The sequence below is a fragment of the Lutra lutra genome, chromosome 3 (genome assembly GCF_902655055.1).
Source record: "Lutra lutra chromosome 3, mLutLut1.2, whole genome shotgun sequence".
Classification (NCBI taxonomy): domain Eukaryota; kingdom Metazoa; phylum Chordata; class Mammalia; order Carnivora; family Mustelidae; genus Lutra; species Lutra lutra.
The window spans coordinates 128,722,185-128,739,330 of NC_062280.1; the positions used below are offsets into that span (position 1 = coordinate 128,722,185).

At 37.0% G+C, this 17,146-nt stretch overlaps 1 protein-coding gene across 1 annotated transcript in view; it reads left to right on the top strand.

Annotated features, from left to right (window-relative positions):
• Positions 1–8,341: 8,341 nt before the first annotated feature.
• The window catches only part of RXFP2 (relaxin family peptide receptor 2), a 57,883-nt gene continuing 49,078 nt past the window's right edge, over positions 8,342–17,146 (top strand). Inside the window, exon 1 of the mRNA XM_047721547.1 lies at positions 8,342–8,416. Within this exon, the coding sequence (XP_047577503.1) occupies positions 8,374–8,416 (43 nt within the window). The 5' untranslated portion in view covers positions 8,342–8,373. The remainder of the gene's footprint in view (positions 8,417–17,146) is intronic.

A 17,146-nucleotide genomic window follows, 5' to 3' on the forward strand; every position in this document is an offset into this window, starting at 1 on the left:
AGAAACACACAGAGTAAAGAGGAAGATTGGTAAGGAAACATCACAGTATTTCCTGAGGGTCTCCTATGTGCCTTGAGCAGTGCTAAAAAGGTAGAAGGGGAGAAAGAAGGGAGGAGTGAAAGCAAGGGAGAAGCCCTGTGTTTTCCATACGAGAGGAAGTCCAGGGTTAATTACTGTTCTCCAAGACTCTGCTATCTGAGGGGCAGTCACCTGAAGACAACCCTGTTGCTCTTTGACATTTTGAACTGCACTGCACAGTTCTCCATAGTGCCTCATTAAACATTCACAGACTCTTCCCCAAATGGAATAATCCCAGCCATAAAATCACACTGGGGGCTGCAGAACCTCTTGGCAGGCCCAAACTCACATAGGGGATATTTGCCAAGATTCAGATGAACTAGAGCTGGGGGCCAAATTTGACCCATGGGTGGGAGACTTGCCAAATCCAAAGCAATCCAATATGTTTTTACAACAATGATTCTGCAGTATGTCCTGAGCTCAGAGTTTCATGTAGTGAAAAACTGATCATAGTCAAGGGTTACTTTTTAATTGAAAGGCAATCTGTTTATATAAATACATTAAACGAGAAGCATTCAAGTATAGCGTTCAAAGTATGTCATTGGTATCTGTTATAAATTTCAACAAAGACTCAATTCACTAAAATTAGTAATTAAAACAGTTTTTAAACTCCAAAACTAGTTCAATGTATGCCAGCTAAAGACATACAAGGCCCTGTATGGCTTTCACAAGTTTTGAGTTAGCAGCTAGCTTTTCCTCTAAAATCAGGAAAAATACAGGAATGTCCACTCTCACCATTATTATTTAACCTAGTACTGGAAGTCCCAGCCTCAACAATCATACAGTAGAAATAAATAAAAGGCATCCAAATGGCAAAACTTGTGAAAATAAAACTCCGTAACATTTTCACAGAGTTTTGGGGTTACTCTCACTCATTTGCTGGCTTCGTGTGTCTTAACTACCCATTCTAAAATCCAATGGCATCATATTAACAGGATCTAGCTAATTTTCTGCGTGTGTGCTTGGATATGCACATGTGCATATAATCACTTACCTAATCTCATCTACTACCCGCATGGTATTATAATTTTTCTTTTCTTAGCTTTTTTTCCTTTGTTTTGTCCAAATGGAGCTCATGTATGCTGCTCATATAATGAATGTTCATGAGATAGTAGTCTGAAATTAGCTACATGTAACCCTGGTACCTTGAGCACCTTAGAATTCTAATGACTTTTTTGGGGGGGTTCTAATGATTTTTAAATAAAGCTTCTAATGACCATCTTCTCATGTATAGCAACTAGATGGTTTAAAATTTTTGGCTGAAGCATTTTAATCCCTTTGTTATAAGTATTTTTTGTAATTATTTTCACGAATGAGACCCCTTTCCCACACTATATCTCATTCCTGAATCCTAAGTTTTATTTCCACCTGCTGGCTAGACATCACTGTTGAGATGTCCCTCAGTCCCCTCAAATTCAGCACATGGAAATAGTCACTCAATGCTGTGTCTGGTAAGATACTTCTCTTAGTTCTCATACCAAATGGCTCAATCTGAAGATCTGAGAGTCACCAAGACTTCCCTCTCTCCCCCTTCCTCTCACTGTTCATCATATACCTTCAATTCTACCTCCTAAATGTATCTTGCATCTGTTCCCTCTTCTCCATTGTCTCCACCACAGTCTTGGCTCATCCGTCTCTGTGGGCCACTGCAGTAGAGCTGATGGGTCCTCCCACCTGCAAAATCTGTCCTTCCCTTTCACCTTCCACAGTGACCATGCCAACTTTTCTCCCTTTCTATTTGGTTAAAGCTTCTCAACACCATGAGAGACCATGGACTCGGACAAACAAACATGGTTTTGGGGGGAAGGGGAGTGGGGGGTTGGGTGAGCCCAGTGATGGGTATTGTGGAGGGCACGTATTGCATGGAGCACTGGGTGTGGTGCATAAACAATAAATTCTGGAACACTGAAAAGAAATAAAATAAAATGAAATGGAAAAAAAAAAAAAGCTTCTCAACAGCTCTCCCCTTCCAGACACTAAAAGTCTACCTTTCTCTCCATGGTTTAAAAAGCACTTCACATGATCATTCCAATTCCACACAAGCTCTTGGCTTCCCCCACAGCTCCCGTCAGCCCAGGCCTCCTCACAAGTCACACTCTCTCACTCTTCAGCTTAAACCACAGTTAAACTCAGTAAGTGTTGAATGCCTATGTCAACAGATGAAATAAAAATACCCATCATGAGTTGTCACAAGGTGCTTAACGATGAGCAGTTAATTCTGTCATCCAATATGATCCAATGTATTGATTGCTTGGGGCCTTCCTCTTGCTCATTCTCGCATCTGAAACTAACATTGTAGGCGCTTTCCTGGATATTTCATCCAGCTGTCAAAAGGTGAAGTAACACTGTGAGGAAACAGTGCACAGATCAGTGCTCATCCTTAAGCAAGAGGCGAAGTAAGAGAAGAGGGTGAGCATAATGGCCATTATGAGCATTCTGGCTGGTTTGAGGGCTTCAGCAGGCTTTGCCAAGTTTCTGATTTTATGATCCTATAAAACGAAGAGCTGGCTTAATGAATTTGAAAAGAATCAAGATAAAAATGATTTGTGGTTTTTCACTTTAAATCAAAGGTCATTATCCAACAATATACATGATCGTACTTTATAAATAAAACATTCATTCAGGGTAAACTCAATACACAGACTTGAAAATTAAAGCAGTCATCAAATAGTGTTCTAATTTATTTTATCTGAAGCTTTAAAAGGTAGGCACTTGGAGACCATGATACAAATGCACTAGAAAACAGTGCATATTTACTAAGTGCATACTGAAGTTTAGTCATATTACACAGAATTTCAGAAAAATCAAAGAATGTAATTAATGTTTAAGAATCATTTTGTGAACAACGGCAGGAATGCCACCTCTGGAAGTAGTCCCTACTTAACTGACTCTAAGAAATTTAGGAAATCAGTATCATGAAGAGGGTATTCCAAAAGAAGAAAAATTCTACAGAGAAAAATGGGATTTGTACATTAACTTAATTCAATATACATAGAGCATGCCTCTAGGTCAATGCCTTCAGCTTTTGTCCTGAAAAATAAATGACAGGACTGATGACTTCTATCTATCTGAGTCAAGTTTGCTGTGGCAATCAAAAGAGCAACAATAGGGGCACCTGGGTGGCTCAGTGGGTTAAAGCCTCTGCCTTCCGCTCAGGTCATGATCCCAGGATCCTGGGATCGAGCCCCGCATCGGGCTCTCTGCTCAGCAGGGAGCCTGCTTCCTCCTCTCTCTCTGCCTGCCTCTCTGCCTCCTTGTGATCTCTGTCTGTCAAATATATAAATAAATATTTTTAAAAAAGGCAACAATAAAGTCAAAATTTTAGTGGCTTTCCATAATACACACGTACGCCTTGCTCACAGGTCTGTGGGTCATCTGTCGCTCTTCTGGGCTTAGCTCAACTCAGGTTCAAGCATGCTGCATGTCACTCACAATCCCGCTAAGGAGTAGGGGAACTCAAAAGGCCACGCTACACAATGCAAAGACATTTAAAGCTTCTGTTGGAATGTGGCACATGCCGTATCTGGCCACACTGAATTGGTCAAAACGGTCTCATGGCCAAGGGAAAAAAATCAATGGATCAGAGAAGTACACACTACCTATAAGAAGTATTTCCTTTCACGGGGAGTGGAAGAATTAGGAGTAATAATGTACCGTAATACCTCTGATACACTCTTTGAATACCCATCCTGTTGTTCTCTCAGTTTTACACAAACACAAGAATCTGCTTTACTTCCTTCTCCCTTCAGCCTTCCTGGACTGTGTCTTAATATCACTGTGAGAATAGTTGATGTTACTTTCTAATCTCTCAATCCATGATCCAAGATGGGCAGAGCTCAAGTTTTACCTAATAGTCTCTGCAACTCAAACGATTGTTCCCTTCCCTGAAATGCCGTTGAACTTCTTATCTCCATCTTTCATTCTGGTACTTACTTAACCTTTCTAATATATCCTGTGCTTGACTTTATTTAATAGTCCCTTTAAAACATAGTTTTCCTGGATACACACGTTTTAATTGCCAGCTATTTTCTCTCAGAACTTTGAGAGCCGTTATTACTTATTCTTTCTTATATCATTGTAGATGAGAAGTCTAGCATTCAAGTCTCTTTGTCTGGTTTCTTTTAAAACCTTCTCTGTATATTGGATGTTATACCATTTCATTGCCAAAAGTCTAGAAGTGGACTTATTGTTATTTGTACTGCCCACTAGAAATTGATCTTCCTATATTAGTAAATTTTATATTTTATCATTTCTAGAAAATTCTCAGTCATTATCTCCTCAGATACTGTCTCTCTTCATTCTCATTATCTCTTGTTCTGGAACTCTAATTACCTGTACGTTAAGACTTTTCATGCTTTCCTTCAAATCTCTTTAATTTTCTTAAATTTTTTCATTGCCTGTACTACCTTCTGGGTAATTTCTTCACCCCCTTTTCCAGTGTATAACTTTTTTCCAATGATGTCTTAACAACTATTTTACCTACCTTTTGAGTTCTTAAGTTCCATAATATGCTAGTCATTTCTAAAAATTCTCTTTTGTTTCTTTTGAATGGTTTTTTATTTCTTACTCATGTTTGTGATTCCATATGTCTCTGTCTTTGAACATTTTATATTCTCTAACTGATCTTTTCAATATTTGAAACTGCTGGGGTTTTAAATCTATCGCTTCTTTTTCTGCTGACTTTCACCCAAGTGCACTCAGTTGATCTTTGATAATGAGCTAATGTTTGGCTGATGTTAGTCTGGGTGAATCCTAAGACTCTAAATGGAGATTTCCTACAGGTTCTTGTTTGTTTTGAATGGTGCTAACAGTGCTCAGCTGTGTCCTCTTAGGAGACAGACATGCTGCCTCAGAACTTGCCACTGACTCAAGGGTTGGTCTAAAAGTTGCAGCACTGATATCCACATCCGTTTGTAGGTGCACCTTGCCCTTTCCTTTTGTTTACTGTTCTTCATTGCCATTTCAGCATTTTGGTTTTGTTTTGTCTTTTCTTTTCCTCTTCTATTTAATTCCCCTCATTTCAAAGACTTCAGAAATGCAGTAAAAAATGTTTTATGCAGTAGCTATTATTTTCAAGCAAGAAGACCTTTCACAATATCTAATATACCACACTATTAGTAGTGGATGTCTTGGTGATATTTTTTACTCTGGGTTTATAGCTATGCTCCTAAAAGCTGTGCTTGCCAAGAGTTGAGATTCCCAGATAAATGGAGCATGACTTAAATTATTTTAAACATAGAACATCAGAGTTAGAAGGCTTAACTTAGACTCTCTCGCTCAAAATGGGCCCTATATCAGGATTGGTTTGTTTAACTGACTGACAGCTTATGCTAATGAGATCATAGGATTCAGTCTGAGGGTATAGCTCAGTGGTAGAACATTTGACTACATAGGATTCAGTCCCATTTGCTCTGACAATAGGGTGCATATAGATCTGTTACCCCTGCTGGAAAGGTTACTCAAAATATCACTTACTGAATGATAGATTAGTGATGTAATCTCATGAAGAAAGGCTAACAATAATTATCACAAATACTTGGCTAATACGGCTGAATTATTAAGGCTTTACTATAATTTTATTTATGGTAGGGAGACTACGCAAGTGAACATTGCCATTGTTGGCCCGCTGTCATAAACTTGGAATTCTGATATTTATTATTTTATAATTTACTTTTTTTTAGAACAAATCTTATCTATTACTATAACTCATTCATTGAATATCACTCTGTCCTTTTCCCCCCAAACCAAAAATTTTAGTAAATAGCGAATCGTTAAGGTTTTGTGAATAAAAAGCAAAATAATTTGTAGAAGTGAGAGGTGTTTCAAGCCCATACTGGCATTAAGCACAGTGAGTGTTTAGGAAACATCTTGATGAAAACATTAGTTTGGCAAGATAATGAATTATAGCATATATGAAAAATTATCACATAATTCTAAGAATGTGTCAAAATCAGGGTTTTCTGGCAATATTTAAATAAATTATGTCCTGGAGCTTGGAGCTTTATGTGTAACAATGGTGTCTAAAACAAGATTAACAGTTACAGTGGAAACTAGGAAAATGTCCCAACCCACCTCTACCCCTGACAGAACTAGATAATCTGTGCTTTCTGTAAATAAACTCCCTTCAACTATGCAGAATGATACTGAATTGTTCTACATAGTAAATACATATTTACATGAGCTTACTGTTATCCCTAAAAGCATGGGTGCTACCCACCAGGGACTGGCATAAAGGAATGATTAGATTCAGACAAGGATCAATAAAGCACACTTGTGCAAATTCGAAGTTAATATCCTGGGATGAATCAGTTTGCACATCTGTTCTCAGCTCTGTGGGAAGCCCTCTCTGGAACTTCCTCCCCAGCAGTGTCTTCAAGAGTAAATTCATTTACCCTTTTTAAAACACATACATTATATCTTATGCACATTTCAACCATTTCAGTTTCAGTTCAAAAGGCTGAGTGTTCACACTAGATAAATCAAAGTTATAACATGTTAAATGAAAAATGTTTCCATACTTGCCCTTTTCTGCCTTTAGAAATCAGTAATGAACCAGAGATGTTCTTAACTATTATTTGTAATTACTGAGTTCTGAATTTTGTGTGTGTGTTAATATTTCAAAGATTAGCTCTGAAAAGCCTAACATGAAGGGCTGGTGGTTCAACTTTTTAGCAATTTAAATCTATTTCCAAGGCTTAGTATTCATGAAGGAGCCTAGTAAATTCTTTGAAATCTTGACATTTCTTCTTTCTCTAAAAATTGTATTTTCATGAACTATATACTTAAACTTCAAATAGATTTGTGATGGGCAATTCGTGGCATTTTCTTACATTTAAAAATTCATGCTCAATATTTCAGTACCAGAAACCAGCATCCATCCACTTGACAGCAAAACAAAATATAAGAAAAACTGATCACCCTGATTTTTTTTAAAGCGAAGTAAGGCAAGTTTTATTTGAAAAGACTCCAGGGCTAGTGAAGAAAAAAGGTGCCTGAAATGTAAGAAAAGATTGTGAATTTTTTCTTCTCATCTTATACTTGATTCCTTTGTTGCTTTCCTGGTTTGAAAAAGGAGAGAACACATCTAAATGTATCTGGAGAATTTAGCTCACTTCTTAAAAGAGAAAGAAATAATACATTAGGTGATCAATAAAATATTTTCTCTTTCAAATTCCTTTTGAATCCTTATTCTATCACAGGCTGGAATGAAAGAAAGAATGATGAAAACCCCTTGTCTTATGATTTGTGACAGCAATATCCAGTCATCAAAGGATAGTTTTTCAAACAGTATCATTAACAACACGATTTATAATATGCAAGAGAATCCGTATCATTCACCTACAAAATCCTCTGTCCAAATCAAGACTACAAACTGTTTTGTATGTCTACGTAGGCATTTCTCAGTTAGTAAAACATATACTCTGAGAATAAAATTCTACAACAAACTTTTGTAGAAGTCTTTCCTTTCTGATCATGTTAGAATCGAACAAAATTCCCCTCCTATACTTGCACTAACTCTGCTGTGTTAGAAGCCTCTCTCAGGATGTAAGAACTAAGCTGTAATTAATGTTTTCTAATAGGCGTTCAACAAGAATTGAAGGCAAGAATAATATTATCCACTTCAAAAAAGGAATATGGTTATAGAGGAAGTAAATGTTTAAAATATTGTGCAAATGTTTTACAGTGACTATTAAACCCGAGGCTATATATTTTCATTATTACTATCTTTCTGTATATTATTTGAAAACATTTAAGTACACTTGCATAGGTATTCTCTGTGTATTTGTCAGTAAGTAGCTTTTTGTCATTTGCTTCTTGCGTTAAAAAACATGCTCGTAGTTTCATCACCTATTCAGTGAAAATCTATATCCCTTCGTATGTAGGAACTGTGTATGTTTGGATTTTAAGTAAGAGCAAATTGCACTACATGCTTTGAGGGGAAACAATTCTTACATGATTTAAATAAAATGTTTCCTATCTAATAATTCCAGAGTCTTCTTTGTGCCTCTCTGACCATCCTATAATGAAATAACGACCAAGAATACAACTGTAGGTTTAAAATAAAATGAAACAGAAAAGAAAGAGTGAAAAAGATAGGCTGCTAGTGACAAGACTGTCTCCCCTCATGCCAGTAAGGTTCTAGCTGTGAGCATGCTCAGACACATGGGAGGACAGAAGTTACTATATCAGAACTCCTTCCGAGGTATAAGGAGGATACATCCAATACTTCAATTGCTGTAAACCTATTGTTATTTTTCTGGTATTAAACATCTCTTCAGCCTCAGACTGATTGCAATGTTCCTTCTACTTCATTTCATCATCCTGATAGTTATCAAAGGTAAGGCTTCTTCTACTTTCTCGCTTAAATGAGTACAATTCCAAAAGAATAGGAAATAGAATATTTCTATTTAGTTCTAATATATTTATAATAGATTCAATGCAGTGTTTGAGAAACAGACATCTAGTTTACACTATCATTGTCATGATCACTAGTTGCTTATAGTCCCATCCTAGCAACAAATTTTTCATGGAAACTTGCTTTTATGTGTTACTAAAATCGTAGATAAAACATCTTTAAAAAACAATGTTGAACATGTCAATTATAATGGAGAAAACAATTTTTAGTATTTGTAACAAAAGTATGACAAATGAATAAATTAAATGTTGCCTTATGAAACTTCAACCTGTTGAAATAGCTTCATAAAATGTATGTAACTGTTAGTTGCTATGTTTCGTTGTTAACATAGTTAAACTGGGAACTGCAAAAAAAAAAAAAAGAAAAGAAAAAAGAAAGTCACAGATAAATCTAAAAATCAGAAGCTCTCCATAAGGACCAACTTATATAAAATAAAATCATTAAAAATGTACAAAAGTATACCTATTTAGATAATTCTCTTTACTGTTCTTAATTTTTAAAGATTTTTATTTCAGCCAAGCTGGTAATTTTCAAGTTAGTGGCATTTTTTTTGTAAAGTTAAGGAAAAAAAATTAATCTTCACATAGTTTTAAGGAAAAATATAGACTTGTTTTGTTATGAGCTTGTACACTTATATCTATATATAAGACCCAAGGCATGTGAGGTTTATTATTATTATTATTATTCAAAATATCTGTTTAAGTTCATAGTTTTTCTTAAAGAATTTTGATAAAACTCTGAGAATAAAGGTTAGAATTTGAAATTATTTTTATTTTCTCAGAAATTTGTTATAGGTTTTTAATAAACTCAAAAATGAACTCAACTGAACATTTTTAATCTCGAAATAAAATGCAGTACTTATGAGCAGTTATTTACAAACTTCTAATAAAAGATTTTTTAAATATTAAATTTACTTTGAATTTAAAATACTAAAATTTTGTTTGAAATTATTTTAAAGTATTATTTTAATACTCTTAGCATGATTTTTATTCTGGAATTTAAACTCTTATATGAAAACATAAGTTATCATTTAAGTGTGATCTTACGTGTTTCTTAAAGAGAAAAAATATATGAACTCACTTGACATGAAATACAGTTGTAGAAAGCAGTCCATTTCTTTGATTTAAGGTCTTCCTTTGGTTCATATCTTATGCACATTTGTAATATTCAATTTAGTATGATTTTTAAGAATAGAAGTTAAGAAGTAGGTTCTTGGATCCAAAACACTACAGAGGTCATCTGTACCCTTAATTCTTAACTGTACAGAGATTGCAACTATAGTTAACCAATTTTACTATAGTACTGCTTTTGCTTGGTAATGCATTTAATTGATTTTGAAAAACAAAATCTTTGAGATGAAAAACATCTTTTCCTGAAATAATGTTTTAAGATTGACCACAATGTAATGGTATTCTTTAAAAAAAAGAAGGAAAGACATTTTAAACAGATGATTTTGGGTTTTATTTCTAAGTATATGCCGTATTTCAGATCCGTAGTACCACCCTGATAAATATTTCAATTCTAATTCCCTGGAAATTTTCATTTTCTGATTTTACATTACTTTTGATTGCCAATTTAACCCTTTATATTTAAACTTATTTATTTTCAAAGTTAGACATACTAATGCTTTGATATCTTACTCCTTTTTATAAAAATAATAATCACTTGTTATATAATTAGTGAACCTTCTTTTTCACAATAAAATTATAGGTTGTTAAAGCAGTTAGGCTATAATAAAGAAAAGTCATTCAGAATTATGTAAGAGCACAGACTGCTTCTTAAATTTACTTAAATATTTGCAATAGATTCTTAGGCCACAGCTTAACAAAAGGAAAATGTAGACATTTTGCTATTATCTTTTCTCTTCTGGCTAGGATCACCCTTGAATGCCTAAGGGATGAATGATACTAACTTAAACTACAGACATTAACTGTTAGTAAAGATAACATATCCTCTTATAACTTCGTACATGTATTTTATCAATTTATTCACTGGGTATCCTTATTAACCAGCCTCAAACCACCTCCTCCCCAAAAAAAGTTTTTTGTGGACTAATTATGGACAATATTACCAACCATAAAATACGGGCTTCTATGGGAAATTAGTAGCATGAATGCCTAGAATGCTACTCGGTAACTACCAGTTGCTACTTACTCAAATAACTTGCTAACCTTCAAAATACGGAGTCAGAGGAAATGGGGCCCGAACAGTATTTCGAAGTGAGCAGTATTTGACTGCCCCCTAGTGGACAAGTTCAAAGCTCAGCTTGGAGGCTTCTGTTTCCAAGTAATGTCACTTCTGATTGGTTGCTGTGACTTCAGAAAAGGTTTTCAACTAAATTTTAATTTCACACAATTACATCATGCTGCTGGGAGCTGTGAAAATCAATTATACTGCAGGCCAGTCATACAGAGAGGCTAACGAGGCACACTAATGAAAAAGAAACTCACCTGCTTGAAGGCTGAAAGGAGCCCACTGTGAGCCAAGAGGGAAAATATCGGAAACCCAGAAGGGAAAACTATTTGAGATATGTTCTCTCTAAAGGCACTAAGTAAATACACCCTGAACCAGACGTTATTCCTTTGTTCATCTTATTACAAACAAATATGACCAGATATGTTAGGAGTTTTAAGGACTCTTAATGGAACTAACAAAATTGGCTGTCACCTGGATTTTAGAGGAAAAAATTGGTATGCCTTCAAATAAGTTAGTATTGAAAAATGGTACTCTTTTATCCTAGAAAACTGTGGCCTGAATAAAATTCAGTTAACTAAGAATAGCTTTTGTGTACATAATTATATAATGATAAATGCACATCACTTTCTGGAATACATATTAAATGCTATATATAAATATACTTATATATACTAGTATTTATATTTATACATATATTTATACTATATATATATATTTCTATATACATGTATAGTATTTAAGAACCCAAAGTGGCTTGGTTTACTTTTTATTTGTTTGGTTAATATATAATTTAACATTCATCAGAAAAAATAAATGTGCTTGTTTTACATGAATTATCTGAAAATGAAAAGAATACCTGTCTTCTATGCTTTATTCACACCCATCAATTTCTCACTCCATACTTCCAGTCATTATGTACAGAAAAAAATTAAATTTGCAATAATTTCAACCATGTTAAATACTTCAGAAGAGTGTCTTCCAATCAAAGTAAACTGATTTATTTATGCTCCTGTGACTAAATAAATTTTTGAACATCATAAGATTAGAAAGCAATTTCAAAGGAGGAATTGGCTTTATTGATAAAATGGTAGACCGCTTGTCTTATGCTACTCCTTCTCTCCACTCTTCTTCTGGCTTCTGTCCTTACCTCTGGATTGTTTACACCTCTCTCTTTCCCAAAAGGGCCCCCCCACCCCACCCCCTGCCGTCCCACAGGGGACCCTTGCTTAGATTCGCCTTCCACCACATTTACCCCCTCTTCTCCTCACCTCTGCACACACCCATCTCAGATGCCTGTGCAGCCTCTCTTGCTTTCATTTCTCCATCTCAGCCTCTCACTGTGGTCTCCTCCAAGCTTCCTGGCCTCTGAAACCTCTTCTCTTTCATCTTGCTGCCTCCACTTTTCAACTCTCTTGTTCTTGGAGCTCTTATCTTCTCCAGCTCAAGCTTCCCGCTTTCCATATCTCAAGCCCCCTAATTCCTATACTTACTCTGCTTTGATTGTTAGCCTCTGTCTGGTCATCTCCCCTTGGAATCCATCTGCCATTCCATTTCCTCCTTCCTCAAGCATGCCTCACCTCTCATGGCCTCCTGTCGCTCTTGAGCTTCCTGTCCAGGACTTCGTGTATCTGTCTTGTCCCCCTTTGAGGCCCTCGTCTCCTTGCTGTTGTTTGTGGCTGGTCCCTGTTGCTCCTGGCCTGGTCGGCGGTCTTCATTTCTTTGGCTCACATTGCTAGAGCACGTGTCCCAACACAAGCTCACTCCTTATATATATTGTAACTCCTTATAACTTCAACCCCACCGTGCACTCGTGTTTTAGGTCCATGGTGATTGCTTGACAATTCTGAAATCCAGAAAGCTCTGAAAATGGAGGGTATAAACTCTTTTGTCAGAATTTACCGTAAGCCATAGAGTCTTCACTTACCATTTTATTGAAACATTTCACACATTGTGATACAGATAAATATTAATGTGTTTGATTATGTGATTTTGCCCCACACCCAGCAGGGAATGTTATCTCATTTATAGCATATGCGTCATATTAACTTTCTAGATTCTAAAGCAAATTATAAATTCTCAAATAAACGTTTCTCCAATGGGTTTCTTTTAAGGTGTTATAGATCTGTACTAGCCATCACCCTATTCAGATTACCAACTATCCCATGCCACATCACTCTCCCCGGTGCTATATGACTATTTTCTTTCCCCAGGGAAGTTCTGTATTATTAGAATAAGTGTTCAATGAAAGAGAGAGATCATTTTAACTATTTCTTCCTTTCTGTAATTCCAGTTTATTTTTTACTCAATCTGTTCAGATTTTTAAAAAAATGTTCGTGATGATATTTTCCATTCCAATAATTCCAACTGTATTTAAATCTGTCTGTTCTGCTTTTATAAACTTCCACTCCTACCTCATGATATTTTTCCTTCCATTATTTCTTTGAGAATTTTAATCATACAGATTTAAACTGCTTTTTAAAGCACTATCATCTAATTCCCCAGGGATGAATGCTCCCTTTTCTGAAGCCCTGGACATTTTCATAAAGTCAGAGGGACTTTCCTCCTGCATTTCTCTCCCTAGGAGGGATCCCATCATCGCCTCGACATCACCCACTGAAGTGTTCAGATCTGAGATATAGTTTATGTTTGAATCCTGGGGATTTTACCAGTTCCGAATCTTGTGTTCAGTTGGCAAAGCACTACTGCTTCTTTCGCTGCTGGCATGAGCAGGGACATTTCCAATTCACAACCTTGGGTGGTCAGGAGCCATTTCATCCCCCATTCATCATCGGGATCTCGGCCCTGTAGGTCCACGCACCTGCTGGCCCGGGCTGCATTCAGTCCCTATCACAAAGGGTTTTTGTGCCCACGCCTAGTGCTCATCCAGTCCCATCTACGGTGCTAGCTCCGTGGCTTTTGCTCTGTTCATATTTGTGGAGAGTCCTCTCTGCTATGACCTTTATGTTTTAATGAAGAAACATAGTATCAATCTTTTTTGTGCCTATGGAAAAGTTGTGGGGAGCATATTCAGTACTTGCTCATATCAGAACACCTTGATGCAGAAGCTCAGAAAAGAGGTAGTTTTCATTCTTCCGTTTTTGCTTTATCAGAAAATGGACACTGATGGGCTCACAAACCAGAGATTTGGAGTAGTGAAATGAAGTGCCCTACGAATGTAAGGATTAGACTAGGGGAGGTAGCAGTGTGGCAAGGAGGCTAGACTTAGGGTTAGCAGAACTGTGTTCGAGTCACTGCCTTATCCTTTACCAGCCTTTGGCCTTCAGCATACCAAATAATCTCTTAGCCTCAGCCATAATATCGGTATAACTGCTGGGTTTCTAAATACCACTTGTGGTGATGTTAAGGGAATAGATTCTAGGATTCCGCCCCCAGTAGATTCAGTAGGTCTAGGCTAGGGCACAGGATTCTGCACTGTACAGAATCAGGCCAGGTGATCTGATAAATTTTACCTATGGATAACACCTCTAGAAACACTGGTATTACAGTTAGCCCATCAAAATAGAAGTAGGCTTTTTTCCAAGAAGAGATGCTAATTCCTTGCTATACTCCTTGTGCATATCAGGCTGCTAATTGGGTTCACTGCATGATATAACATATTAATTCTACTTGAAATTTTCTTAATTTTGACAATTATATGAACAAATTAAATATTTAGCGAGGGAATAGCTGAACCCATATTGTCTAATGATCAATATACAACCTCTTAGTGGGTAGAAAGAAAATATATAAATGATTTGCACATTTAACAATGAGGTAGTCCTGATGTTAATTACCACTCCCCTTTTTTTTTTTTTTTTTTTTTGGAAGAATCTGTCAACCCATGACAAAATGGCTAGGGAGGCATCTCTTCCGATTTGTGAGTGAGATCCTCTTTTTCTTTCGTCCCCTGGTTTTCATTACCCATTTTTTTTGTTTGATTATGGTCCAGCCAGCGGATGCTAGATAGTCATTTGCCTATAGCAGGACAAGAGTGCTAATTCAGGTACTCTCCTCATTCCACTTCCCTTACTTGCCCTCCCTTCCTCTCTCCCTCCCCCCTCCCACATCTGTGTCTCTTTCATACTCATCCTTTTGTCTGAGATTTTCAGGCTCAACCACATAGGCTAAAAATAGTGTATCTATTATTGTAGATATTTCTACTCTTAATTCTCTTTCAGGTAAATTCACAAAATATAAGAAATTCAAAGGATATTGATTCACTTCCATTCTTCCATGGAGGGTTACTGCAAAAATATTCCCTCAAAAGTCTTAAATTCTGTCTGAGAGTGAGATAAGAGAGTCTTTAGGTAAACTTACTTATAGTCAGGAAAGGGATAGTACTCCATGCTGAGTGTTGGTGAAAAATTCTGTTCCCTTGCTCAGAAACCATTCTTTTATGGCTGTTTCCTACTTCCACTTATGAATGCCACTCTTGCTATAACTAGCATTAAAATTATCTACGTGGAAAAATAAGTTGCCCTCACAAAGAGCATAGGGTTTTGCAAATGCAATGTGATGTTTATCCATTGTATGAGTGAACTGCACGAGTTTTGTAAAGAGGAAAGCACGAGGAAATTATTTATACTATAACCTGACTCCCAGACATAGAGCATATACTATAAGTCAGTGTGGGCCACCTTACCCCCACCTACATAGAATCTACCTGGAAATCAGGAGAGATTAACCACCTCTCCCCTTCAATGGTACATAACTTAAGCAAAAATGCCAACATATGGGGCGCCTGGGTGGCTCAGTCAGTTAAGCATCTGCCTTCATTTCAAGTCATGATCTCAGGATCCTGGGACAGAGCCTCCATGTGGGGCTCCCTGCTCAGCAGGGAGCTTGCTTCTCCCTCTCCCTCTGCACTCTCCCTGCTCATTCTCTCTCTCTCTCTCAAATAAATAAATAAAAGCTTTTTTAAAATGCCAAGATAGGGGCACATGGGTGGTTCAGCGGGCTAAAGCCTCTGCCTTCGGCTCAGGTCATGATCCCAGGGTCCTGGGATCAAGCATCAGGCTCTCTGCTCAGCGGGGAGCCTGCTTCCTTCTCTCTCTCTCTCTGCCTGCCTCTCTGCCTACTTATGATCTCTGTCTGTCAAATAAATAAATAAAATCTTAAAAAAAAAGATAAAATGCCAACATAAAAATAGCTGAAGCATTGATATTAGATAAATGAGAAAAGAGAAATGGACATAAAGCTTCTATCTGCCCCTAGCACACATTGATGTCCTATCTGACCCACATACACTCAAGTTGGGTCTATGCTTCTGATGTGGATTATCATGAAATACCAGTCTGCTCCCCACTTCCACATATAGGAATTCGGGTAAATGTGGTCCAATTATGGAAACACTGCTACCTCTGAAAATGTTAATTTAAATGTCGATAACAATTTTTAGACATGTAGTAGGTGCTAAAAACTGAGAACTTTATGAGGCATTGGGAGAATGAACATTGGTAAAATAGTTCTCTTCCATCAGTGGGGCCCAATACACTATGGGAAAAAGAAAAATATCTATAATAAAATGTGATAAATACCAAAATAAAGATATGTATAAGATGCTTTGAAGAGGGGGAAAAAAGAGAAAGTTCAGACTTTTTTTTTTTTAAGATTGATTGATTGACTATCTATCAGAGAGAAAGAGAGAGAGCACATGCAGGGAGAGTAGGCAGAGGGAGAAGCAAGCTCCCTGCTGATCAGTCCAGGCAGGACTTGATCCCAGCACCCTGGGATCATGACCTGAGCCCAAAGCAGAACCTTCACCCACTGAGCCACCCAGGCATCCTGAGAAAGTTCGTACTTTGGAGAGATTTTGCAAGGGATCAGTAAACCATAGGACATTTGAAATGAATATAAAGAATGATGAAAAGGGAGAAAAATTGCATTTTGGATGTAGAGAACAGCACAGGCTGAAGCCTCAAAATCTTACTACTGCAGACATAGGGCTACCAAGAGCGCGTTCCCGACAGAGCACCCAACAATTGTAGAAAGTAAAGGGGAAATCTCCACTGCCTGCGTTTGAGCGGCACTTTGAATAATTTAATTTCTTCACTTTCAATACTATATATATATATATATATATATATATATATATATATATGTTTTAAGATTTTATTTATTTGACAGACAGAGATCACAAGTAGGCACAGAGGCTGGCAGAGAGAGAGGGGAAAGCAGGCTCCCCACCGAGCAGAGAGCCCAAGGCGGGGCTCAATCGCAGGACCCCAAGATCATGACCTGAGCCAAAGGCATTGGCTTAACCCACTGAGCCACCCAGGCGCCCCTCAATACTATATTATATGCCATTAATGAACACACCACAATTTTTATCTATTTTATTTTCGAGGACATTTGGGTTTGCTTCCAGTTTGAGGTTGTTATGAAGAATGCTTCTGTGAATATTGTCTGAGTCTCTGGGCACACAGGTGCATGCATTTCTCTGGACACAAGCCTGGA